The sequence below is a fragment of the Aspergillus fijiensis genome (genome assembly GCF_003184825.1).
Source record: "Aspergillus fijiensis CBS 313.89 unplaced genomic scaffold BO72scaffold_30, whole genome shotgun sequence".
NCBI classification, from domain to species: Eukaryota; Fungi; Ascomycota; class Eurotiomycetes; order Eurotiales; family Aspergillaceae; genus Aspergillus; species Aspergillus fijiensis.
In genome coordinates this window covers 363,160-387,661 of record NW_024469006.1, presented here as the reverse complement: position 1 = coordinate 387,661, position 24,502 = coordinate 363,160, and the positions used below count along the sequence as shown (strand labels likewise).

Below are 24,502 nucleotides of genomic sequence, written 5' to 3'. Positions count from 1 at the left end.
CGGATGATGGATGTAAACAAGACATGCCACTTTGCTTGAAAATAGCAGGCGGTGAGCGGCCTGGGAACAACAGGAGAGCTGAAAGGTTGAACTAACCGGATCCGGACTGAGCCACTCTTTGGACCTACTCATACTAGGTGATAATCCATGATCACGGGCTCCGGCCATCTGGGGATACGCCGAATCCGCCGCGGTACCGGCTGTGATTAGTTGCTTTATTACGGAGTACAGTACCTCCTAGTACCGTCCTAGCCTCCCCTCCCCAACTTCCGAGGTCCAATTCCCTTTCCTCCACCTCCTCCTCCTACTAATTTTCCACTTCGCTTTCCGTCTCATTGTCTCTTTCAATTCTCACTCACTGCGCACCTTGTCGCTCGATAGACTCTCGTTTCGTCACAACCGAAACAGAGTCCCTGGTGGACCCGTCATCATGGTTCGCGAGGAGCTTATCTCGTCTGCTGTAGGTTTATTGCCTCAATCCTCATCTGTCATTTGCGGTTGCCGGAATCGGAGCTGACTCTCATCCTCAACATCATAGATCACCTGTAGGTACTCATCGACGCACTGCAATGCGATTTATTTTGCTGCGGACTCTAATTCGAAGATAGTTCTCCAAGATCCGTCTGTCGCCTCTTCGCCGATCGAAAAGCGAGTCGCATTCCTGCAGTCAAAGAACCTAACGAAAGAAGAGATCGATGTCGCTCTTTCGCGAGTCGGTGAAGATCCGGCCGCGGCGGCCGCGGCGACATCATCTTCGAATTATCAGCCTTCTTCTCAACAAGCAGTCTATCGACCACCTCCACCTCCACCACCCGCTCCGGTATATGGCTACCCACCGTATGGTCAATGGCAGCCCCCGCCAGAGTAAGTGGCTCTCCGCCACGGAGGATAGTTTCGGGAATACTAATTTCGTCGTCACGGCAGACCTCCAAAGCGGGACTGGCGGGATTGGTTTATTATGGCTACTGTTGTGGGTGGTGTCGGATATGGGCTGTACACTATCACGAAGGTCAGTTTTTCCGTATTTGACCTATAGCCGTGCTGCGGAAGGAGCTGACATTTATCAAGCGATATATCACACCCTTGATCGCACCCCCTACCCCACCACAGCTAGAACAAGATAAGCAGGATATTGATGAGCAGTTCTCCCGTGCATTTACGCTTATCGATCAACTCTCCACCGACACAGCCGCCCTGAAGTCTGCAGAAGAAGAGCGATCCGAGCGACTCGACGCTGCTCTCAGAGAGGTCGAGACTCTTGTCTCCGATATGAAGAACGCATCCCGTCGGAGAGACGACGAGACCCGCCGCATTAGCGACGAAGTTAAATCGTTGAAAGACGCCATCCCTAAGGCTATGGAGAGTGCTCGGGAAGGCAACGAGAATCGTTTGAAGGAGCTGAGCACCGAATTGAAGAGCTTGAAAGTTCTTCTGGGAAATCGACTTGGTGGCGGTGGTAGCGGCGCCAGCTCGTCCATCGCTGGACGGGCTGTGGGCGGCATCCCTCTTCCGACTGCTTCACGGCCAGCCGAGGAGTCGGCCTCTGCCTCTAACGCAACAAATGGATCGACTGCGGGATCGATTGAACAGCCATCGCAATCCGCTCAGCCGAGCCCGAGTGCCAGTACTGCATCCTTGGGCAACAACCCTCTTTCGCAGTTCGGTCGGTCTGCCTCTATTCCCGCTTGGCAGATGGCGGCTGCCAACCGATCCAAAACAGCCTCGCCGGCGCCATCGAATGCCGCCGACAACTCCGCCGCCACTACCACGGCCAGTGAGCCGCAAAGCGCCCCAGCTAGCTAGACAGTACCCTACACATTCTCATGTGAAGCTTTTTGTCATTTCATTTATTCCGAGTCCCCCGGGTAGGGCTGTCATTGATACCATGAAGATGAATATGATGCAGCGGTTGTACGTTTGGGAGTAACAGTCTCGCACTTGTATAGTAGACGCTGCATAAGAAGAATTTAGCATAAGAGACTCCAGGTCATGCCAAAATTGATTAGCGCAGAGCAAATAATGAACCGGCCGATACCGTACCCTCTAATTATCTTATCAGTGTAAATCGTGTCTAGTACGAATGAGTATGTTGTGTACCTCCACACTCTCCACCAACGCCGCCGCCTCGGCCGCCGAAGCTTGGCACCTTCAACTCCGCCATCCAACCCCCCCCCCCAACTTCCATCTGGATCAGCTTCTCTCACCCGCCCTTCACGGACAACATAAGCAGCCCAACACAATGTCTCCTCGAGATCACCATCGCGGTCGCACTGATCCAGTCTCCCGACCTCGCTCCCGCACCCGATCGCGCACTCGCTCCCCGGACACAACAGACCGAACAGACCGACACCGAAGCAGACGCCATCACCATCATCGCCATCGTCACGATGACCAACACGACGACCACCACCGTCGCCATACAGACACCCACCGCGACCGACACAACCAAGACGAAGACCGAGACCGAGACCGTCACCGCCGGCACCGTCAGCACCATCATTCCTCTTCCCACCGCACCCCAGACACAGCGCAAGCAACCCGAGCGCCCCGAGTCCTCCCTTATGGATCGCGCGAACTCACCAAACACGACCTAACCACCTTCACCCCGCTCTTCGCCATGTACCTCGACATCCAGAAAGGTCTTTATCTTGAGGACCTCCCGGAAGACGAAGTCAAGGGTCGCTGGAAGAGTTTCATTCGCAAATGGTACCTAGCGCTCCTCTCGTCCCGTCCCGTCCATGCCTGCTGTTCTATACTTTAGCTTGGCAAAAGCACACTCCACTTCCCCCTTTGCCCAGAAATCACATGGGAGCAATAAACCTCTAAGACTAACATATCAGGAACCACGGCGAACTAGCAGAGGGATGGTACGATCCCGCAATGCTGGAGCGGGCCCGGTCAAATCTCGACGACGCTCCTCGTCCCCCTCCTGCAGGCAAAGGACCGCAATCCTCCACCCCCACCGCCCACAACCAACAAACTGAGCGTCATCATTCCGAACGAAATCGCCAGAGCACCGACGACAACAACGAAGACAATGAAGAAGACGATTACGGCCCCACCCTCCCCCAATCCGACAAATCACTGTCCGGGCCCACGATCCCCACGATACAGGACCTGGAACTGAGGAAAGGTACGCCAACGCAAACCCACCCCAGACGCACAGCATGGCATCCAGTTTCTCGCACTGCGAGATCCCTAGTCTCTGTCCGGAGGGAAGCTCGTTACGGCGAGACGTTGAAATCCACAAGCGAACTAACAGCCAAAAAAAAAAAAACAGAACAAGCCCGCGAAGACGCCCTCGCCGCGCGCCAGGACTCGCAATCCCACTATCGAAGCGAGGTGCGCTCGCACCGCGCGGAGCTGCGGCATATGCAGGAGGAGGTGGCGCCGCGGGCGGAGCCGGGGACGCACGAGCGGCGCATGGAGAAGCGGCAGGAGGCGGCGCAGGCGAACCGGGCGTTCGCGGAGGCGCGCCGCGGCGGGTCGCCGGGGGCCGCGGCGGTGCCGGATGAGGACCTGATGGGGTCCGGGGAGAACGAGCTGGAGGCGATCAAGAAGTCGCGGGAGCGCGAGCAGCGCAAGAAGAATGAGCGGGAGCTGCGGCGCGAGGAGATCATGCGCGCCCGCGCGGCCGAGAGGGAGGAGCGGCTGCAGAAGTATCGCGCGAAAGAGGAGGAGACGATCGGGTGGTTGAAGACGTTGGCGAAGCAGCGGTTTGGGTGATGATTCCTTTCTCCCCCCGCATACGCGCCTTGGATGGGATCCAAAGGAACTGTGAATGAAGGTCCCTCACGGTTCGATTCGGAGATCCACATACAGATTCGCTAGAAATGACAAGAACACTATACTGATACATCCGATTGTGCTATCTAGAGTATATGTATGTATGTACTAGCCCCAGAAAAGCAAAACTCCTTTCCACGTCTATATATCCCTCTCCAAACTTTTGTTTCAAAACCCTCGTCCATATATCCAACAACCCTCACACGAACGCCTCTAGCAAAGTACACACAGACACACCTCTGGCTTCCTCTTTATCCTCTATCCTAATCTTTTCGCCCCAACTCCAAATCAGCAACCAACCTCATCGAGTCCGTCCCATTGACCGCCGCCGTCGCCTCCTCCCCCAGCGCAAAGAACGGCTTGACAGCCACATCGACCGTCTCCTCGAACAGACGCCCCACGACCAGATCCTTCAGCTCCTCGCCGGTCTGGGCGAAATCCGGGTAGGCGTTCAGCTCCAACAGCCAGGCGTTGCCGGTTTGATCGACGAGGAAGTCGACGCCGAACAGCTCGAAGGCATTGGGGAGGGTCTGGAAGTGCACCATCATGCCGCGGGCGGCGGCCTCGAAGACCTCGCCGGTGACGGCGCAGATCTGATCGAAGAGCGTTTCCTTCCAGTCCGGCGCGAGGCCCGGGACGGCCTCTTCCAGCTGCCAGTAGCGGCGGACGCTGCCTTCGTTGGCGCTGCCGCCGTCCTGGAAGCAGGTGTTGGTGAGGTGGCGGGCCAGGTCCGTGACCCCGTCGCCTTGTTTTTCTTCGTCGCTGGGCGCGCAGTAGGGCTTCGCGGCGAACAGGGCCAGCATCTCCCGGAAGACGTAGACCTTCAGCGAGCCAACGGCCAGGACGTAGGTGCGGATGTGGAACTTGCGGTTCGCGGCCGAGGGGAGCAGGAGCGGCGGGTCGATGTACGGCTGCGCGATGAAGTGGCGCAGTTGCGAGGTGACCACGCCGTGATCGTTGTCGTCGTCGTCGTCATCCTCGGGCTTGGTGGGACGCTCCGAGTCACTCCCCTCCTCCTCATCATCTTCCTCCTCGTCATCCGAATCAGGATCCCATTCTTCGAAGATCTCGCGGAGTCCGTCTTCGCTGTTGAACAGCCGGATGCCGTTGCCGCGGTCGCTCATCCCGGCTTTGAGGATCCACCATTCCTTCTCGGACTCCGGTAGGGTCTCGTTGCGTTCGAGGCTCTCGCGGAGCTCGTAGGCCTCTAGGAGGGCGTCATCGAGGAATTCCGCGTAGTCGAGCTCGAAGTCGCAGGCGAACTTGAAGTGCTTGGCCAATACGCTGTCCGGGTGCTTGGTCACCCAGTTCGTGACGGTGTTGGACAGGTAGTGTTTGCGGATCAGCGCCTTGCGGATGATGTAGGCGTTCGCGAGGGACGACGAGGAGTGCATCATGGCGTGCTCGAAATCCAGCCGTTCGTATTCGCGATACTGGAACACAGGAGCGGAGGGAGACGGGAGGTCGGCCAGGGAGGAGATGGTGCGACTTTGGCCGGCGCCGAGGCGACGCTGCAGGGCCTGCTCCATGAGACTCTGGACGTATGGATTGTCGCTGTCCACGATGGTATATAATGTAGGCTCATTATTATCCGGTCTACATGAACATGATCTATCAGAATCCCGGCCGTCCCACGGTATGAAAAGCACTGCAAGTAGAATTGAAAGGGAAGCGAAAGACAAGAACAAAAGAGGAAGGCGCCGAAGGCATAGACTAGCTCTCTCGAATATCTGACAAGCGCGCGCAAGCTCTTCTCTATGATATGTGCAGGTAATGCAGTTCGGGTTGTATAGATTCGGCCGTTCGTCTGCCGCGCAATAAATATCACTCACAGCTTGATCTCCCCTTCGATACCGGGCGTGTGCATGAAATTAGCCTTCAACGGCGTCACACTGCGGTGAGGGGTTAGCAACAGTCGACAAGAGCACGGGACTTAACAACACAAACCTAGTCATTCCCTCCTTCACAACCCACCCGTCATTTCCGGGCGTACCCTCATCCACGCTTCTGTAGACATCCGTGAAATTGGGCGCCCACTCGAAGTGCTTGTGTTGGATGCGAGATCGCTTGATCGAAGGCTTGCTCCCTTCTGCAGCTAGAGCTTTCCCAGCACCCTCGCCTTCTTCCCGCAGCTTGTGCTCATGCGCACTCGGGCCGTCCATCGAGGCAGATGCCTCAACAGCCTTGAAGCAGCTGCCAGACGACCAGCGGTTATCGAGCATCTGGGTGTAGAGAACCTTGGCCTCGCTCACACCAAGCTCCAGAGGTACATTGACACTGTATAGATCGACTCCCTCCGCCCAGTTCTTGTGAAGGTACTCGATCAACCGGACCGAATGCCGCGAAGCCTCCGCGATAACGATGGGATCATGCTGACGCGAGCTGAATGCGTATGACAGAGCGATGGCACGTTTCCCACAGACCGCGGCCTCCATGGCGCCCCCAATCGTTCCGCTGGACATGGCAAAGAGCGCTGTCGAGTTCCGGCCATAGTTCGGCCCAGAAACGACCAGGTCGATCGGACCGCGGTCGTCAAAGTAGTGGTATAGGCCGATCTGCACACAGCTAGCCGGCGTCGAGTCGACAAGGATCCACTCATCGCCGTCGTATTCTTCGTCGTCGCTTTCGTTCATACCGTGGGGCAACTCGTGAGTTGTTCCATCGTCCTTGTGCAAAGTCCCGGGCCGGAAGTAGGTGGGCTTCACCGCTGCTCCGACCAGGTGTGCTTTACCAATCCATGATCGCTGCTGATGCGGTAATACTACCGAAACAGTATGTCCGGCCGATTGCAGCGAGACGACGAGCGAATGGATATACGGCGAAGACTGGTTCGACGGCGGTCCGTCGTCGTTGACAACCTATTGCAGAAAACCCCCGTGAGCCTGGATTGAGATGGATAAAGACTGATGGCGTGCTATAGACAGGATAGCTGATGTGCTTACTAGAATATGCATTGGAGCAAGACCAAAAGTGGCGCGGCGTGAGTTGAGTAGAAGAAGGTGAAGAAGAGGGGCAGAGGGGCAGAGAGGCAGAGGAGATCACGGCAGATTTCCCCGCCTTTTCGTCGTTCCTTGCGAACTGGAACCAAGGCTGGATCCACCTGCCGCTCCGATTTGTCTCGTTATCGATAACTTAACTAATTAACAATTATGGTCATCATGAACTGATTCAATCCAGCTTTGCAGTACATCCCGTTCAAATTGATCAAGCCAAATGTCTGCAGTGGGTATCGACTGATTATTACACAAGCGAATATGGTCATTGCTAGGAGTGTGCCCTGGTGAGATGACTCCGTCGTCGCTGAATCCCTCGTGCATGGGCACTTTCGAGTCCAGTTCCAGTCCCTGAAACATCCGATGACTCTGCGCCACGATCCTCGTCCATATCCCCAATCGAATCGCTCCCCTCATCGTCTAGATCTTCCTCTTTCTTGATCTGCGTACCCCTGATATAAGAAGCTTCGGAAGGAACATCGAATAGAGAGGATGGTTCATCAGTGTCTTCCGACTTGACAAGCACTTCACTGCCACTTTCTGTTTTGACGACGACATCTTTCCCCTCTTCCTTCGGGCGGTGGAAGGCGATGGCCAGCAGAGCCCACACCATCCCCGCAGTCACCATGGAAACGCTCCAGAACATGAAGCCAAAGATGACGAAGGACGTGAGCCTCCAATTGTACATTACCCACCTAAGCCATTGTTAGTCTGAGAATGAATAGTCTAGGCTGCTGGAAAGAAGCGAGCGAAGCATACCGTAGACCAGTGAATGTCGCCTTGAACGTCACCCTAGCCCTGTAAAGATGCATCTTCTCCGCACTATGAATCTCCAGGCGCAAACTGGACGGGACGTTACGTTGCCCACGGGGAAATTGAACCTTCTCTAGCATGCCGACCCGCAACTTCTCTGCTTCTCGATTCCATCCAAGCACGTAGAATGGCATCAACACCAGCTTGTTCGCTGTGTCGACCAGAGGGGAGGCGTAAGTGAGAATAGCAGAGCGGCGCGATTGGGAGAGCAGGGTAGTCGACGTATTCAACCCCGTCTCTGCAGATGTTGAGGGCGGAGAGTAGAGCGCCAGGTCAAGCATGAAATTACCAGCAGCGACATTTGAGGGGGTGCGTGGTAGCTCAAGCTCTACCTGCACATCATACATCTGCAGAGATACCAAATCCGAACCCAAGGACGCGACTCCCCAGGGATGGCCATCACTATGAGCAAGCAAGAAGACAGTCAGCCACGAATACTCCTTCTGGCAGCAAGGCACCCAAAAATCAACTTGAGCCTTGGGTCTTGGACGCACTCGAACTGCATGTGAACAATGCGCTCTAGCCCGACCTGCGGGATGAAGTTGTAATAGAAGATCGCATACGCAAATGCAGAGATGAACACCATGCATATAGCTGTCAGAACAAAAAGCAGAGTGCCCAGGTAGGCTTTTTGGGCCTGCTTAGACAAAAGTGGACGCATTGTCTCTGCCATCGAATTCTAGACAATTGTCGCGTTAGCTGATGCGCCCACGTCAGTAGTTAGATTAATGGGGACATTCTCACCATGGCCCTCGAGACAGCGCCTGTCCCATGCTCTGGCTCCTCGTCTACTACACGCTTAACATCCATAGCTTCAAGTCTGAGAAGTTTGAGGCGAGAAAGGGGTGCATTGATGAGGGGAAAGCATGGAAAGAGCGCGGCGACGTAATCGGGTGACAACCAGGGCGGTGGATGCTTTCCGCCTTGTTTATGGTGGGACAAGCTACATCACAATAAATTCTACGGGAGTAAACATACAAGCAACCAACAACTTTAAAAAGAAAGCTGCACAAGGCATTAAAGTGGTGACTACAGACAGCATGCACACAATAACCCAGAGGATCATAGTTTATATCGCCGCGTATTGTTACAGACCATTGTGAAAAGTAGTTATAAAAAAGAGCATCACCAAAATAAGATAGACAACACAGAGAAGAGAAGGATAGAGGCAGAAAGGGAAAATAATGTAAGTACCATATAGCGTTGAAACATGTTTACAAGTCCTAGAAATGCAACCTCTCCCAGAACCCAACCGAAAAAGCAAATAAATTAAACAAGCAAGCCACCAGATAAAGAAACCCTTTCAAATCATACACCCCAGGAAAGATCCGTATTTTGGTGCTACATGTCGTGAGCGGCATAGACAAAACACCATGACAGAAAGTCGTTTCGGCAAATGCAAGACATCGAGGCATGATAGAACACGTCATGTTAATATAATATGAGAAAGTAATCGAGAGAAGGTGCCCGTGAAGGTCTAGGCCATCGCCCGTGGGCTCTGCTGTTGAATGTGCTGCAACAGAGCATCGAAGAGACGACCGATCTGGACAGCATAATTAGCGATAATGCCACCTACTTGGCAGCAGACGAAGAAACTTACCTCAGGCGCAGCCTGAATGAAAGGAAGGCGGAAGAAGGTGTAGCTTCGGTTCTGAAGCAGCTCCTGGAGGGTGATGATCAGTCCCCAGGGATGAGGACGATGGACAATAAGTCGCTCAAGAAGAACACGGATGATCTGTTGGCGAATGTCTGATTCATCCTGCTCGGAATTATCGGCACCAAAGAGACGGAGGATAGCGAAGCTGAAGAAGTAAGTGTGGCTGTTGGGGTACCTCAGCTGATTGGCCATGGCACTCAGCAGGTAGTACCGTGCTTCCGGACGCAAAGCCTTCGCAAGACTCTCCAATAAAGACGCATGAGCAGAATTCTCGAATGCCGCCCGAGTGTTGCCCTGAGAGTTGTTGGCAGATACAGCATTCTGCCCAATGTAGAGGACGAGCGCATTCAGCAGCACCACGTTGACGTTAATTGGGTCATAGAAGAGACCGGATTCTTTGGTCGGAGGGTTGTAAACTGCATCGCTAATTTGTTGAAAAGATGATTCGGGCACAGCGGTGGTCTGGAGCGCGCTGTCAACAACACTCTTTATATTCGCATGGTGCAGCGGGGCAGCGATATCGCCTGCAATTCTTGGAGCCTCCCGCATTTCTTCCAAACGTTCCACCTTGAGACCTTCTCTAAACGGATCCGGAAGTTTGTGGAACGAGGAAGGATAGGCGCTGAGAACAAGATTGCGAAGTTGAGCACAATGAGTAGGAATGACGTTGCAGAATTGGAAATGATTCTCTGCCACAAACTCGGGAAAGTCATGGTGCAAGATGAGCAGGATTCGAAGGACGCCCTTATACAGATCCTTGGCCACATAGGAAATGGTTGCCGGCTTCAGCTGCTCGCCAATGTAAGAAAGGAGAGCCTGCATAATCTCGCAGTAGGGTCCCCAGCCTGCCCGTTCCGGCATGTTCAGCATACCAGACATGAAGAATCTGTGAGAGACGAGAGAAAGCCATCCATAGACGAAAGCAGGGCAGTATTTAGGCTGGAGGGAGAGGAACTTGTTGGCCAGAGCAAACATCATATCCTGGTGCTGATCGCTATGCTGGAGTCCGTTCATGGAGTATTCACAAAGGATACTGGAGAACAACCTGAAGAAAACGCGCTGGTTGAAAGCTTCACCTCGCATAACATAGTGATGGTTCAACACAAGCACGAGAAGCGATAGGATCGAGTTGAAGTAAGCAGACTTGCTTGTCTTTGCGGCACCTGCCGACTCTCCTTGGAACTTGACGAGCAAGACAACAAGCTTGCCTAGAGCGTCAATGTAGAGGAATGCTTCATCGAGGCTACCACTGGGGTTTTGCGACTCGTGGTCAAACATTGCTACCGAGATGTCAATGCTCAGACGGAAGAACAAAGCAGAATCTTCTTGATTATCCATAACTTGTCTTTGATGCAAGTCCTTCAAGAACGAATAATAGGTGCGGTCGATTGCGCCAGGAGCCTTGTAGATGCCAATCCATTCACTGAAGATATACTCCATCTGATCTCGTTTGGATCTCGCTTTGTCACTGAGAAGAGGATTGACAACTTCGGGAATGCCGGACTCGCGCAGCTTGCGAATAATCTCATTTGCTACTGAGAGGTTGGAGTCTTCTGCAAGCCACTGGCTCATGGCTTCCAAACTGCCGGAGAAGTCAGATCTCAGGGCGGAAGGTTCTTCGCTGAAAAGAACGCGGTCCATCAAGTTAGAGAGAACCTCCAGAGCAGGGATTCTCTTGTCGAGGATAAGCCGCGTCAGGATCATATCGACACGACGAATGTCCAAAAGACCCGCATCAATGAGAGCAACGGTGACTGGAACGTGGAACATATGCTCATCATCGACCTCGGATAGGACTGCCCAGGTGTAACGTGCAACTAGAGTCGACATGTCACACAGCTTCGCAAGTAAATGGACAAGAACCTCAATCTCTAATGTGCTTGGAGTCTGCGCATACAGGCTGGTGCAAATTCGCAGGCATGTCAGTCTGGCCAACTCTTCTCCGTTCGGCGAAGCGAGGATTGTACGGAGTGCTTGATTGTATTCCTGCAAAACAGTGCTATCTCTGCCAAGATCTTTGACACGCTCCTCCGGAGCATTTCGAGCAGCCTGCTGGAGTTCCGACACGATGGCCTCGACCTTTTCGCGAGGGCTTTGCGCCTCGAGAAAGCCATTAAGCTGGGATTGTGCGCCAACAAGGCCAGGCTGCTGTAAGCGAGCGTCTTGTTGTGCCTGAGGAGTCCTGTGCGGTACAGCAGGTTGTTCAGCAGGGGTAGATAAGTTGGGGATAGGAGAGTATGGTTCTTGAAGGACGTCTGGAAGCTGCCGACCAGAGTCAGTAGAGACATTTTGCACGTGAGCAGCAGCAGGTCCGCGTGCTTGTCGGGCAAATTCCTCGTAGATGGCCAGTTGCTCTTTGTTGAGGCCACCAGCGCCTTGCCGGTAAGGTTCAGGGATAAATAGGCCCCAGCGGTTCATAGAAGGATCAATGAATGGTTCATTGGGGCGGGCAGCCCTGTGGCGGCGACGAGCTTCCAACTGAGGTTCAATGACCTTTTCAATCTCCGGCAGAGATTTTTCCTCGGCGGCTTTTTCGACAATGCCACAAGCGGCGTCGAGGTTGTCATTGACGCACATAAGAATGAGACCCTCGGGCATGGGCTGCTCGGAGTATTCTTGCTGAATCATCCGAATGTAGTTCGTCATGCTGACCTTGAGAGGCTCCTTGCAAGTGACCAGGGCCAAGCTACCGGCAAGTTGCCTGACCATGATTCCTGCTGCATGTCGCACCCTTTCCTCGTCGGGCTCCATAGCGAAGTCCTTGGACACTAGTTGAACTGTGGAAATTGACGCGATGGTGACAGAGCGTTCTACCACGGGTGTAATAATTTCTGCAATAGCACGTTCCACAGCGCTGTGGACGATTTGACGAAGAACATTCGCATCAATCATGCTGCTAGCTGTCGATGGAAGGACAAGGATCTTGTCCAAGCTCGGGAGTGTCGACATGATGGCAGCAGGAGAAAGTCTCTCGTGGCGAATGCCTTGGTTGAGGGTGCTGAGAGCCATGTCCTCAAACGCTTCCAGCCCATCAGGAATGTTAGCTGTAGACAACGCGTCCTCGATATGAGCGGAACGGTCGCGGATGATGACGGACGGCTCGATGTTCTTGTGATCAAGATCCAGGTCCTTGCATAGGACTTCAATCTCGAACTTCAGGTTTAATTTCAGCTCAGCGAAATGGTACAGCTCCATCAACAAAGCAAGGATGTCCATTAGCCAAGGGTTGGGGGGGTTGAAGACCGTAGACTTGGTGGCTTGAACAAGCACTTTGCAGGTGAAAGGGATTGCAATCGTCAGACGCTGGCTGTCGTATCCTTCTAGAAGAAGCCCCTTGAAATAAACATTCTTATGCTTGATGGGCTTGTCTTTCGCTATCGTCAGAGAACCCAGCCATGCACCCAAATTCTTAAGGTGCCCTCGGTCAGTGGATGAATTCATTGTGGCCTCGGAGTTCAAAAGTCTGGATACGCTGACATATGTCTCTCGCAGAACCTCAGCCCACAGCATCCTGTCGTTGATGCGATCAAGAAGATCCAGGTATAACTGCTGAAAATTAGGCTGCAGCTTGGCCCGTTCCTCCACGAGATAAGCAGCGAACCACTGGTGATGCTGATCACGAAGAACATCAGTCAGGTCACGAAGCTTTTCATCAATGTTCTGCTCGGAAACATTGTTCAAAACAAAGAGGATCTTGTCCTGTATGTCCTCGTCTGGATCCGAGTAGACTTCTGGTCGAAGAGGGGAATCCACATGCACGGAAACGAACTTGCGGGCAGCTCCATCAGACGTCACAGTTTCCTCGAGGTTGCCATTCATTGAAGGTCCAGCAATAGACTCGACTCTACCACTGTCATCTCGAACTTGGCTTCCTTGTTCGCGCAGAACTTCCTCGGCCTTCTGGAAGATCGTGGTGCCCTGCAAACTGGGGATTTGTAGCAGAAGGTGGCAGAAGCCAGCCCATTCGGGAAGGCGGTTAATCAGTTGCTCAATCGCCTCGACACCGAATTTATACATGGGATCATGAACCTCATGCTCTCGCACCGCCTCCAGAATCATACCCAGTCCGACCTTCAGCGTGATACCGTCAACCAGGCGGAAATTGATGATACCACCAAACATAACCGCCGTTTTGGTCAATGCCTCCAAGGGATATTCATGATAACAGTGGTATTCGTCAATCAATCCGTGAACCATGCAGGCGAAGAGATCCTGCTCGGCTGGCTCCCGGGAAGACTTGTACCGCCTCATTAATTCAAGAATTTCTCTTAAAGACAGTTCCTCATGATACATCTTGCCGAATAGCTCCTGCATTTGTTTGTCAACAGCCTCGGGCAAGGAATTCCCGTGTTCGCCGTTGGCGTCAATGATGTCATCGAATCCCTCTCCATAGTTGATGAGTCTGGGGTAAGTTTGAATGCAAATCCGTTGCACGGGGGTGAGATTCTCACGATCACCAACGTATTCCTCGAGAACCGATAGTAAAGTGTAGACAGTCTTTACTGAAAGGCTGACCATTTGTGGGGCAACTTGTTCCTTTCTCTGCACATGGAGTTCATCCTCCGCCTTGATCCGCAGGAATTTGGACAGAAGGCTACCCATATCCATAGGACCTTTTTGAGCAGCATTGCGGACCCATTGTTCCAAATCGAATGGACCTTTGCGATGAGCATAACAAGCAAGGTCCATGGCGAGACCATTCGTGTAACCGAGGAGATAATCCAGCCAGTTGAACTCCACAGCCTGTTCGTAGATTGCTGCAGTGGAGGTGGGATCCTGAGTGAAAGTGGTGAAGAGCTGCTCCGCAACCCACTGACGATCCTGCTGCCATGCACCATGGAGTGCAAGGTGATAGCCTTCCTCTTGCTTCAGAACGAAGACAATCAGGGTGCGAAGGACGAAGTTTTGCTGAACACTGGTCCAGGGCTGGGGGAGAGATAGTGCTGAGCATAGAAAGACTGGTAAGTCATACTGGACAACGGCTTTGATCAGCAGCTGGCTCTCAGTAGCAGACCATGCAGCATTAGAGAACAATGCCAAGTCAAAGATGGCTCTCATGGCGTCCAGAGACCGGAGAGGTGACTTTGCCGCGCGTTCTCCCTGCAAGCGAACAAGCTCAGAACCATCGGCGAAAAAGTCATCGGGGAAAGTGGCGCGTAAGTTCGGAATCTGGGAGACATCTACCCGGGAGGATACAAACGCCGTCAGGAACGACATCTGGGTATCGCGGTGTTCCCAGTCTCCGCCCCACAGTTTCTGCACGTCCAGGGATGAATCCTCCGCAGCCACCGTTAGCAGGACAGCGTATAGCTTCGTGAATTGCTGGGTCTCAAGCCTAAGGCCTTCGCGGTCGAAGTTGCGGAATACAAGCGGCCAATTAATCTGCTTTTCGCCATAGTGTGATCGGACTGCGCTCAAAAATGTCTCCAACGAGAATTCGCGCCAATACTGTGAGAGCACCAGGAAGAGAAGTGCGCTGGCTACGTGGTCTTCGTTCCAGCAATCAGAACCCGCTGCATTGATCGTTTCAGTCACAGCCTCTGGGCTCGAGGTCGCCCGCGGTCCCTTTGAATGAAGCTGACGAACGAGCGTGAATTTTGGACTGAGGAAGTTGAACATTTGGAGGGAGGATGCGACTTCGAACGGCACGTCTTTCTGCACATTGCGGTATCGTAAGTTGGCAGCATATACCAATTTCCCTTTCACGTCGTCAGTGAAGTTTCTGGGCGGATACAATATAAAGCGCTCGATGGTCATTGCAATGAAGGAATTCTTGTATTCCTTGGCAGGATTCGCGAGGCTTTGTAGGAAAGGGTTCACGGAGTTTGAGAGGATTGCATCAGCTGCATAGACCGACCGATTAGCATCTGCCCGCATACGGTGCGATAGCTACTTACCTTTCGCGCGTAGATCTGACTTGGTTGCGGTTTTAAATGCCAGAGCTAAGGATACTTTCACAAGTGGATCAAGCTTGAAATGATCCAAAAACGTCGACAGGTCAAAGTCACGAAAGATATCGCCTTCCGAGGTATCCACTGTCTCTGCGATCTTCTGCGCTTGCTCTATGTCCTGGGGGACCTTCTCCATCTCCTGCACCAAAAGTGGGTAGTTGCCGGCATTTTCCACAGACTTATTTACCCCGGGAAATATCTGCGGGGCATTGCCTGTGAGCAAGCGTCGAAAGTATTTCGAAAAGACCTCCATGCCGTTAGACTCTACGAGCTATACAAACCAGTCAGTACTGCGATAACCTCTGAATGGTCGAAAGCGCCAAAGGAATGGAGATGTTACCTTGTGGATCTGTGCGGCTTTTGTTTCCCACTTCTCTCTACCCTCCTTCTCTGTGATAGAATCCAGGAGAAGGAAGACTTGGGCAATAGATATCTTAGTAAGCGAAGACTGGCTTGCGTGAGCTGCACCGCCCGAAGCTGCTGATCCCGGTTTGTCGGATGGGAATCCTGTGGGTGAGTTCACGGTTGTACCAGCCAACAACGGAGAGAAGGTGGCGCCTCTGGAAGATCCCGTCCCACCTCCGCCTCCCCCGGAGCCTCCTCCACCCGCAACAGATCCCGCTGCGGAAGCCAGATGTGACCCTGAAGAGGGGGTATGAGCTCTGAATTTGGGCGAGGAGAGAGTTTGTCCGGATTGCTGGTGCTGTTGTGAGCCAGATTGGAAGGAGGTGAAAGGTGCCGGCGTGGAGGCTGGCGAGGGCGCGTTACGGCCAACGGGAAGACCCCTAGCGGAACTCAAGACGGCGGAAAAAGAGGTAGTGAGAGGGGAGGAGGTCGAACCACCGGGACCAGGGCTACTGGACTGTGGTGGCCCGCGAGAGGCTGAGGGGAGAATCGAGGATGATGCGAGGTTGTTGGTCGCAAGCGGAGTCAACCCACGCCGAACACTAGACTGGGACACGGTTGGACCCCAAGCAGATTGCTGTTGTGACCTTGCCGGTCTTGTCGAAGATGACTTATCGGTGCCAGAAGCAATCGACGATTGGGAGGAAGGAGGAGGGGGAGGGAAGGTCATCTAGGAGACGCGATCATTTGATCTGAAGGCGAGCGACAAATTTTTATTATTCGTGATCACAAATAGACAATGGGAATTAACTCAAGTGAGAGAAAAATCGTAGATGTGCAACAAATCGACGGATTCTGGCAGCGGCGAAGCGAAGACCGATGACAATGAGAAGGACGTTGCTTCGTGGCACAAGTGGATGGGAAGTTCGGGATGGGTGTGAATGACGGGCAGCAGAAAGCGAGGTCGAGTGGACGGGGCAGGCAGGTGGAGCTGCCTGAGGAGTCGACACTAGTCTGCCTTAGGCAGGAAATCTGGGCGGCTCTGCTGGAGGTACTGAGTAGATGAGGGAGGAATTCCGAGCAGCACCGGACTGGAGGTGTAGAATGGCCTGGGCGAGCTACACACTGGCAGGTTTGCTAGGTAGTATGGTTAAGGTACTGGGCTAGTAGCCAAATGCCCTAGTAGTAAGTACAGTACCTCTTGCAGTGAGGAGGACTTGAGAGGACTTCGTGTTCTGCTTCATGCAGGGAAGTACAGTTACTCTACGGACCAGGTACCTGAGGCACGAATGATGTGAGGGGGGAAGGGGGGTGGAAGTGAGTAACTCCGACCGTCGGGCACGTGAGCCCCAGGTGCACTATGGGGACCAATGCGAATGCTTTCGAGATAGATGAGTCAGCCCTGCTGCCAAGTTCAGCAATCCGATGGTATCGATGCATGCAGCAAAATGTGCAATGAACTCGAGGAGAGGGACGAATTGAGAAATGATGATATACCTATATCTAGAATACTTCTGATAGTATTGAGCTTAGGGACATCTGTTTGCTTGCTCTCTTCGTGATATCTATACGTAAGTTTAGCACTATCCTCTGCATGCACCAGTCAAACTACTTATAAAGTGCAATGATTGCAATATGCCTGACGAAAGACCGGACAAAAATGAAGTGAATAGCATTTTGCAAAGGGACATGAGGATCGATGGCCATAGTAATGATGGGATTGGCACATTCTTCCCATCAGCGGGACCAAATAGGGCCCCCACCGGTCAAGATCATAATGAAACACTTAAAGGTACTCAGTAAAAATCACAGATGACGAACCATAGTATAGTACTGTACTATGCACTATCACAGGGACAAGTGGTCCGCGTTCAATGTGATACATTGAAATCCACGAGGAACGTCTCGGGTCTTTGGGGAACCGCGAAGAGCATGAGCTGGTCTGGGGGGAGCTGCCTGACTTTGCCCCCTGATACGGCGCCGGTTGCCCCGAGAGACACGGAACTGTAAACATGACGGCGTCAACCATCTTTCATTCCAGGGCCAAGCTTGTGGCCTTTCTCCACCAGGACCAGCCTGATTGTGCTGCCTTGCCCATTCTTTCCTTGAAATTCGGTCTTCCCTTCTCAGTTTCCAAGGGCCATCGCTGCATCTTGCTTTGTCGTTGTCGTTTAATTTACACTCACCTTAATATTCTGCCCGCGGTTCACCATTAAGGTCTCCCATATTGTCGTTAATTGATCCTATTCCTTCGTACGATACTCAGATGAGCACAGGCTGGCCGAAGCTCAACAGTCGTACCGGACTTTAATCTGTCACAATGCCAGGGACGGTTGCAGATGGGCCAACGGTGGCTATGTCGTGTATGAAATCTGACCTCTATCACTGTCAGCCTTCCAGGCATAATGCGGCTAACGCCAATTCAAACCTATAGTTGCCAATAATTTTTGGGGGAAAGATGATGCCGGTGTCGGGCCTATGATGGATCGGATGCACAATGCGAAGACGTCTTGCGACGAATTGAAGACGTTCTATAACAGTGCGTCATACGCAACTTGATCCATCCCAACAGCAGCGTCCGTGACCTAATAAAATGGCAGTTCGAGCCGCGATCGAAGATGAATATGCACGAAAACTTCTGGCCCTCTGCCGCAAACCGCTTGGATCGACTGAAATCGGCTCACTGCGTTCTTCGTTTGACACGGTCCGCGGTGAAACCGAAGCTATTGCGAAAGCCCACGCAGCAATTTCTACACAGATGAAGAGAGAGCTGGAGGAGCCACTGATCGCTTTTGCGGGAGGATCTAAAGAGCGTAGAAAGATCATTCAGAATGGTATCGAACGCCTTCTTAAAACTAAAATCCAGCAAACCCATGTCGTCAACAAGGTAGGCTGAGATACTTTGACATCAAGCGCAGTATACGCCGGATGCTAAGTTGTTGCAGACAAGAGATCGTTACGAACAGGACTGTTTGCGAATCAAAGGATATCTCGCGCAGGGTCACATGGTTATGGGTCAGGAAGAGCGCAAAAACAAAGCCAAGCTTGAGAAGACGCAGATTCAATTAGCATCCAGCAGCAGCGAGTACGAAGCCGCAATTAAGATACTAGAAGAGACAACTGGCCGTTGGAACAAGGAGTGGAAATCTGCCTGCGATGTAAGGATCATTGGACTGCTCAGAGTTTCTTTGACTGACAAAATCCCAGAAATTTCAAGACCTGGAGGAAGAGAGGCTCGATTTCACCAAAAGCAGTCTTTGGACATACGCAAACATTGCTTCTACAGTTTGCGTCAGTGATGATGCTGTAAGTTATAAGTTTTCTCTGGACTGCTGCGGGTACTCAGCTCAGCGACTAATGCATAAGCAGTCGTGCGAGAAAATCCGTCTTTCTTTAGAAGATTGTGAGGTGGAGAAAGACATAATCAACTTTATCAAAGAAAGAGGAACTGGGCAGGACATACCAGATCCACCAAGATTTATCAATTTCTGCCGGGGTGGAATCGATGACACTAGCTCCGAAGCATCAGAGGAAGAAGGCTACTCAGTAGCCCAGTTCCAACGCACGATCAACCCAGCCTACCGCAGTTCATCCCCGCAGCCTTCAGCCTATGACGCCAGTATGGATCCGGATGCTGAGATCGCAGCCATGATTAATAGGCCTCCGACTCCTACCAGCAGGGAAGCTACCATCACTCCACAGAAGCCAGCACCGCAGGCCAGACAGCAACCACCTATGCAACAGCCAGTGCAGCAGCCCATCCAGCCGCCAATCCAGCAGCCCATCCAGCAGCCCATCCAGCGGCCCATCCAGCAGCCCATCCAGCAGCCCATCCAACAGCCGCTGCCGGCGCAGCCGGTGCAGCCAATGCAGCCTCCACCTATGCAACAACCGGCTCCGTTGGATCTTCGGCGTGGTGGGTACTTACCGCCCAATTATGATCCTAATGAGCATGGCGAGATCGGCACTGTACCTCATAACGCCTATCCTACGGATGGCATGACGATGTTCTGCCGGACGGGGCCTCCCTCCGAACGCAGCTCAGGGACAAACAGCGCATATAGACCGTCGAGTCGTGACTCTCAGAGTGAGGTGTCAAATCCGACTTCAATGTCAAGCCAAGAACCTTCAAGCGCAAGACAATCTCCGACCAAACCGATCAATGGCGTCGCACTTCCTGGCATGGATAAGCAGGTTCAAAAGAAGCGAAGCGCGTTCTTCAGCAATAGTCCTTTCCGTCGCAAGAGTCGGCACGATAAAGATCGCCATTCGGGCCCAGCTCAGGCTCCCTCTCGCAGTTCATACGAGCCTCCAGCAAAGCAGGCAAGCCCGATCAAAGCTCCTCAGCCTCAACAACCTATATCCATCCCAGACTCGGGCAGGGTGTCTGGTAGCCCCGAGCCCGTTGATCCGAGAGCTAATTTCCAGCTCAATGTGGGCAACAACGTGTTCGATGTGGAGTCTCCAGACAAGGATGCTAAGAAGACAGTACAGGCGAGCAAGAAACCAGAGGAGGAGCAAGACCCTGTTGCCCGAGCCTTAGCAGATTTGAAAGGCGCAGGAAAGCAGTCAGCGACTCGAGTCTCAGCCGATAGATATCACGGTATCGCTACGCCAGTTCCGCCGCCGGTCGCAGCACCAACGGCCACCCCCGGCTCTGTCGCAACACCTCCTCCAGCTTATACTGATTCTTCATTGAAGCGTCTAGATGCACCGCAGCCCGCTTTTACTGCAGCCCAGATGCAAAAGACAACTCAGAGGTATACTGGACAGACCCAGAGTATGCTTAGAGGCACGAGCCAGGCTCCGAGGCGTAACAGTGGTCAAACACAGGACGCTCCCCGTGCTAAATCTCCGGCGCCCAGGCGAAGCGCCAGCCCTCAGGTCAATCCTCCCCGCGTGGATACGCGCATGGGCCAGTATAGTCGAGCAGCAAGCCCGAGCCCGAGCTCGTACCAGTCAAATAGCATGAAGAACCGATATGCGCAGTCTCCCACCGTTTCCACACCTCCTCAACGCCCTGTTGATGCTACACCCCGCTCCAGGCGCGGCTCTGTGGCCACAAGTATGCCGCGAGCAGTGTCTCCCCAGCCTCAGTATCGTCAGTCTCCCACGGCGGCCGCTTCGCGAGCTGTTTCACCTCAGCCACAGTTTCGACAACCCCCACGGGCTGTGTCACCTCAGCCTCAGTTCAGACAGCAGGCTCGTCCTTCCAGTGCTGGAGGTATGGAACTACAACTGTCCAGCCCCTCTGACATGTACGGCGGCAGCAATGATGGCTATGCGTCCCGGCGCGACAGCGGCAGACCCATGTCATATTATGGTGACAACGCCAGCGTACGCAGCCGGTCGAGAAGTAGGTCAATGGCTGTCGCCGACCCTGGCAGACAGTTCAGTCGTGATGGTAGACCAATCTTACATTTCGGTAAGTTCTGACTCCTCCTTTTCCGCTGCCCCTTTGACGAGGCGCCCTCCTAACACTCGTTTCTATAGCTCGAGCAATGTACAGTTACACGGCCGCTATCCCTGAGGAACTAGGCTTCAGCAAAGGCGACGTGCTTTCTGTCATCCGGCTGCAAGATGATGGCTGGTGGGAAGCCGAAATCACAACCACTCGAAGCCGAACCGGATTGGTGCCGAGCAACTATCTACAGATCATCTAGTATCAGCAATCTTCTGGATTTATGCAATGACCCATACCCCTGTTATTTCATGAACATTTCAATACACCTACAAGCCGACAGTGACCTTTATCCTAATTGACGCGTTCATGATATTGATACCAGATTGTGCCTAATTTCTTTTTATTTCCTTCTGGTTCTACTTCTTCCAGCACATTTGCCGCCCAAGCCATGTAATCACTCTTTTACCTACTTTTGCTACCCCTCGACTATTACTGTCCTTTGCAAGCCCTGTCGTTTGGAAGTCGGTCCTTATGAGTTCGCGATACCTCTTTGTCAGATTAATATGACGATTGTCCTTCTTTTCCTTATGGTTTGGGGCTCGGTTGAATAATGTTGTTATCCCAAATATGAAATTGTCTGAATCTAGGATTGAGCGCGGAAGCTTTCCGCAAGCTACGAAGTTCAGTACATATTCTCCCGTGTCCCTACCTCATAGATCCTAGGCCGGGGTCTTCTACCTGCACAATCATTCCCGGTGTACGCAGGTGAACCCGTAACCACGATGCGTCAAGAACTGGTCATCGGGGTAATAAAGATGAGAAACCAGGATGTGACGGGCAAGGGAAAAGGCCGAAGTTTGATTTTCCTGCCTACCCAGGAAAGTATTGAGGAGTGAAATCACTGACAAGATGAACGTATGGAACAAACATATACAGCATACACATGTAAAACTGGAAAGCTAAGGTTTATGCGCGCTGGAACGTAGTCATGTATTATGCTCTCGACCCGACACTGTACAAGGAACGAGCTTTACTCCATCTGAAGCCACCCAAGAGATGAATGAATAGAGCTGAGAGGGAAATGCAGGCCCGACACCCGACTTCCCATCCAGCGGGCATTGAATGGACAACCTCTTGAAGGGTTCGCCACAAACTAAGATTAGGTTTGGTATCATCATTCGTCATCGACAAAGGAGTTCGCCAGGCGGCCAAAGATAGGGACCTCAAAGTGATCGAGCGTATCAACTGTGGGGGGGTGACCGATGTCAGCGCGTGTGATAACCGCAAAACCCGGTCGACAAGAGAGAGAGGAGGGGGAAGGGGGGGCAGCCCTACCGTCGCGATAAGCACGCATGCTCAAGAAACCGATCATCGCAAGATCGCCGACGAACAACAGCCAGGATAGGAAGCTTGATCCGGAGCAGATAAGGTGAATTATCTGGGAAATTGGTGAGCCCATGGCCTCGTTTGGCTGGAGTGCCGATTTGCAGCCAACAACAACGACAAGGAAAAACTTACAAACATGGCGGTGAAGAGCATGCTCGATTGCCATGCATGGAACCTATATCCTAGTTAGCAGGAGGACTAAGACGCTGAAGTATAAGGTCGGCTGGATTTTGGCCGTGGTTGGCACATACCGTACGTAGTCGCTCTTGTGCTCCACCAACAGGAGAAAAACACCACCGGCGGGAGGCAGAAGCAGATATGCCAGCATTGCTTCGACGTCCATGCGGATGGGGAGACTGGTGTCGAAGGCGCCGAGGCTCAACCGACCGCCCTCGAGGTCGTTTCCGAAGCCAGTGTTTCCATGGCCGCTGGCGTTGTTGACGTTGCCTGTACCAGCACCAGCACCACCGGCAAAGTGACTCGGGGATGGCAGGCCGGGGGATGCAAGACCAGGGGCTGGAGAGCCGCGCGGGGACTGGATTTTGGAGGGTCTTGTACGGTGCGCCTCGCCCAGCGAGGGGGAGAATGCACGTTCCACCTCTGGCGATTCGTCCTGGTACGGGGCAAAATTCATGGTGTTGAGAAGGATGGGTCCATAGTCAAGTTGCAATCCAGGCAACGTCGCGCAAGCTTATCGGGGCGATGGAAGCTTTATCGCAGTAGATCTCACATTAACTTGGTATGGGCGGTGATGTGGTTTGGTGCCTTAGGCAACCTTATCCGTCCCCCCCCGCGACATCTTTTGTTTACATCATGTGGATATGTGCTACGGAGAAAGTGCATTTGGTAATTGGATTTGCGAAAGTTGTCTTCTCATGAGGGGTATCATCATAATCACAGTATCTTAGTGCCTCTTTCATTGGTCTCATACTATACATTTCTCATCCGCAATCGTCATGCCATATTTACCATTTTTAGGCCCGGCCGCGACCACGCGCAATCCCCGAGCCCCTCGCAATCCCACTGGCCGGTCTACGTGTCGTACTAGTCATAGGCGGTCTCCCCGTTGTGGTTGAAGACGCCGTGGTCCGTGTGGCACCAGGTCGTGTGCCCGAGTATGAGATGCCAGGAGTTCTTCCCAAGCCACCGCGCACTCTTCCATAACTCGACCCGCGGGTGCCTCTGGCGCTGGCAGCGGCGGCTCTCTTTCTCTCGTCTTCCGCAGCCTTGCGGGCAGCAGCTTCTCGCTGTTGTTGAAGCTCTCGTTCGCGTCTCTCGGCAGCCTGCTGTCGGAGAAGTTCCTCGTGTTCCGAGTCGGCCACATCTTGAACTGCGCCTTGCCAGTTCGGGTTGAGAATCAAACGCTGATTGTGCTCGGTTTGGGAGAGAATCCGAGTCCAGGTATTCAGGAGGGTAGAAGCAGAATCGAGCGTTCGTGAAGCAGTCTACAATGAGTCCACAATTAACGACTATAGGTCTAAACAATGACGCAGTAACACCACACTCACATCCATGTTCCCTTTGGCACGGTCAAGGCTCCCGAGGAGACCCTCAATGACCTGATTGATCTTACGAACGCTCTCTAGCTCACTGCGCAAAGCGGCTTCGCGCGCCTCTTGGCGGTCAAACATTGTCTCTCCATCATCATGGGGAGGGATTTTTGTTGGTTCGGGTGACAAGCTCTCCTCCTTGACCACTTTGGAGGCATGCCGATTGTTTCCACGCTTGGAAGGCGAGCTCCAGAGATCATCAGATTCGTCGTCAGATAATTGCAGATTCAAATCATTTGCTGTGCTGCGAAATGCCATGATTTTTTGTTGAGAAGGAGGGGGAGGGGCAGGGGGAGGGGGAGGGGGAAATGGGCGGAGGGGAAGTGGGAGTTGCAGAGAGGGGCGGATCGATAAAGGATAAACTCGAGTTGATTAAGTCTGTAGCGCGTAGCTCAGTGAGAGACCAATGGATAGATGACAAGCCGCGGATCGTCGGAGAGTAATCGTGGGGCGTGTTCAGCCACTGATCATAGACTAGGGTATTTGCTGAAGCCTCGATCGAAGGTTGTCGAGTCAAACGGGAGTTGGGTTGGTGTGGCTGGGAAGGAAACAAGAGCATTCCACAACCACGGGCGTTGCTCCGCCCTTTCAAGTTCGCGCCCAAACCCGCCTGCCCA

General features: G+C 53.0%; 7 protein-coding genes across 7 annotated transcripts; 2 read left to right on the top strand and 5 right to left on the bottom strand.

The window, feature by feature from the left end:
• The first annotated feature begins 233 nt into the window (after positions 1 to 233).
• Positions 234 to 3,920, top strand: BO72DRAFT_478263 (uncharacterized protein). Its single transcript, XM_040947489.1, has 8 exons — positions 234 to 460; positions 539 to 545; positions 609 to 864; positions 925 to 1,009; positions 1,069 to 1,774; positions 2,280 to 2,706; positions 2,841 to 3,133; positions 3,281 to 3,920. The coding sequence occupies exons 1-8, from the start codon at positions 431 to 433 to the stop codon at positions 3,724 to 3,726; spliced, it is 2,250 nt and encodes a 749-aa protein (XP_040800331.1). The 5' UTR covers positions 234 to 430; the 3' UTR covers positions 3,727 to 3,920.
• On the bottom strand, positions 3,888 to 6,868 carry BO72DRAFT_146927 (putative acid phosphatase). The gene is made up of 4 exons (XM_040939198.1): positions 6,729 to 6,868; positions 5,734 to 6,644; positions 5,619 to 5,678; positions 3,888 to 5,382 (listed from the first exon to the last, which is right to left on the bottom strand). The coding sequence occupies exons 1-4, from the start codon at positions 6,738 to 6,740 to the stop codon at positions 4,050 to 4,052; spliced, it is 2,316 nt and encodes a 771-aa protein (XP_040800330.1). The 5' UTR covers positions 6,741 to 6,868; the 3' UTR covers positions 3,888 to 4,049.
• A 1-nt stretch (position 6,869) lies between these two features.
• On the bottom strand, positions 6,870 to 8,526 carry BO72DRAFT_146930 (seipin). Its single transcript, XM_040939199.1, has 4 exons — positions 8,337 to 8,526; positions 8,087 to 8,271; positions 7,539 to 7,994; positions 6,870 to 7,474 (listed from the first exon to the last, which is right to left on the bottom strand). The coding sequence occupies exons 1-4, from the start codon at positions 8,400 to 8,402 to the stop codon at positions 7,051 to 7,053; spliced, it is 1,131 nt and encodes a 376-aa protein (XP_040800329.1). The 5' UTR covers positions 8,403 to 8,526; the 3' UTR covers positions 6,870 to 7,050.
• Positions 8,527 to 8,645: 119 nt separating this feature from the next.
• Positions 8,646 to 16,762, bottom strand: BO72DRAFT_406526 (CCR4-NOT core subunit CDC39). The gene is made up of 4 exons (XM_040942325.1): positions 15,541 to 16,762; positions 15,147 to 15,471; positions 9,193 to 15,092; positions 8,646 to 9,135 (listed from the first exon to the last, which is right to left on the bottom strand). The coding sequence occupies exons 1-4, from the start codon at positions 16,273 to 16,275 to the stop codon at positions 9,070 to 9,072; spliced, it is 7,026 nt and encodes a 2,341-aa protein (XP_040800328.1). The 5' UTR covers positions 16,276 to 16,762; the 3' UTR covers positions 8,646 to 9,069.
• An 830-nt stretch (positions 16,763 to 17,592) lies between these two features.
• BO72DRAFT_478260 (formin-binding protein HOF1) lies at positions 17,593 to 21,601 on the top strand. The gene is made up of 7 exons (XM_040947488.1): positions 17,593 to 17,908; positions 17,980 to 18,084; positions 18,146 to 18,432; positions 18,491 to 18,703; positions 18,753 to 18,851; positions 18,915 to 20,970; positions 21,039 to 21,601. Exons 1-7 carry the CDS (start codon positions 17,866 to 17,868, stop codon positions 21,206 to 21,208), a joined length of 2,973 nt encoding a protein of 990 aa, XP_040800327.1. The 5' UTR covers positions 17,593 to 17,865; the 3' UTR covers positions 21,209 to 21,601.
• A 72-nt stretch (positions 21,602 to 21,673) lies between these two features.
• Positions 21,674 to 23,032, bottom strand: BO72DRAFT_449105 (DUF4870 domain-containing protein). The gene is made up of 4 exons (XM_040944948.1): positions 22,587 to 23,032; positions 22,468 to 22,510; positions 22,285 to 22,387; positions 21,674 to 22,194 (listed from the first exon to the last, which is right to left on the bottom strand). Exons 1-4 carry the CDS (start codon positions 22,967 to 22,969, stop codon positions 22,124 to 22,126), a joined length of 600 nt encoding a protein of 199 aa, XP_040800326.1. The 5' UTR covers positions 22,970 to 23,032; the 3' UTR covers positions 21,674 to 22,123.
• Positions 23,033 to 23,747: 715 nt separating this feature from the next.
• On the bottom strand, positions 23,748 to 24,248 carry BO72DRAFT_146848 (uncharacterized protein). Its single transcript, XM_040939197.1, has one exon. It carries the CDS (start codon positions 24,141 to 24,143, stop codon positions 23,805 to 23,807), a length of 339 nt encoding a protein of 112 aa, XP_040800325.1. The 5' UTR covers positions 24,144 to 24,248; the 3' UTR covers positions 23,748 to 23,804.
• Positions 24,249 to 24,502: the final 254 nt, after the last annotated feature.

Bases quoted from the DNA above. Each gene is read 5' to 3' on its own strand.
- BO72DRAFT_478263 (XM_040947489.1), top strand. From the start codon at position 431: ATGGTTCGCGAGGAGCTTATCTCGTCTGCT. The intron at 865-924 runs GTAAGTGGCTCT...TCGTCACGGCAG, and splicing joins CAATGGCAGCCCCCGCCAGA to ACCTCCAAAGCGGGACTGGC. The intron at 3,134-3,280 runs GTACGCCAACGC...AAAAAAAAACAG, and splicing joins GGACCTGGAACTGAGGAAAG to AACAAGCCCGCGAAGACGCC.
- BO72DRAFT_146927 (XM_040939198.1), bottom strand. The intron at 5,679-5,733 runs GTTTGTGTTGTT...CCCTCACCGCAG, and splicing joins GTGAAGGAGGGAATGACTAG to TGTGACGCCGTTGAAGGCTA. The intron at 5,383-5,618 runs GTGAGTGATATT...ATGTTCATGTAG, and splicing joins ATCGAAGGGGAGATCAAGCT to ACCGGATAATAATGAGCCTA.
- BO72DRAFT_146930 (XM_040939199.1), bottom strand. From the start codon at position 8,402: ATGGATGTTAAGCGTGTAGTAGACGAGGAGCCAGAGCATGGGACAGGC. The intron at 8,272-8,336 runs GTGAGAATGTCC...ACAATTGTCTAG, and splicing joins GCGCTGTCTCGAGGGCCATG to AATTCGATGGCAGAGACAAT. The intron at 7,995-8,086 runs GTGCGTCCAAGA...GCTTGCTCATAG, and splicing joins ATTGTTCACATGCAGTTCGA to TGATGGCCATCCCTGGGGAG.
- BO72DRAFT_406526 (XM_040942325.1), bottom strand. From the start codon at position 16,275: ATGACCTTCCCTCCCCCTCCTCCTTCCTCCCAATCGTCGATTGCTTCT. The intron at 15,093-15,146 runs GTAAGTAGCTAT...CGGTCTATGCAG, and splicing joins GTCAGATCTACGCGCGAAAG to CTGATGCAATCCTCTCAAAC. The intron at 9,136-9,192 runs GTAAGTTTCTTC...TATGCTGTCCAG, and splicing joins TCATTCAGGCTGCGCCTGAG to ATCGGTCGTCTCTTCGATGC.
- BO72DRAFT_478260 (XM_040947488.1), top strand. From the start codon at position 17,866: ATGCCAGGGACGGTTGCAGATGGGCCAACGGTGGCTATGTCGT. The intron at 18,085-18,145 runs GTGCGTCATACG...ATAAAATGGCAG, and splicing joins ATTGAAGACGTTCTATAACA to TTCGAGCCGCGATCGAAGAT. The intron at 18,704-18,752 runs GTAAGGATCATT...ACAAAATCCCAG, and splicing joins AGTGGAAATCTGCCTGCGAT to AAATTTCAAGACCTGGAGGA.
- BO72DRAFT_449105 (XM_040944948.1), bottom strand. From the start codon at position 22,969: ATGAATTTTGCCCCGTACCAGGACGAATCGCCAGAGGTGGAACGTGCA. The intron at 22,511-22,586 runs GTATGTGCCAAC...ACTAGGATATAG, and splicing joins CACAAGAGCGACTACGTACG to GTTCCATGCATGGCAATCGA. The intron at 22,195-22,284 runs GTAGGGCTGCCC...ACCCCCCCACAG, and splicing joins CATGCGTGCTTATCGCGACG to TTGATACGCTCGATCACTTT.
- BO72DRAFT_146848 (XM_040939197.1), bottom strand. From the start codon at position 24,143: ATGGCATTTCGCAGCACAGCAAATGATTTGAATCTGCAATTATCTGAC.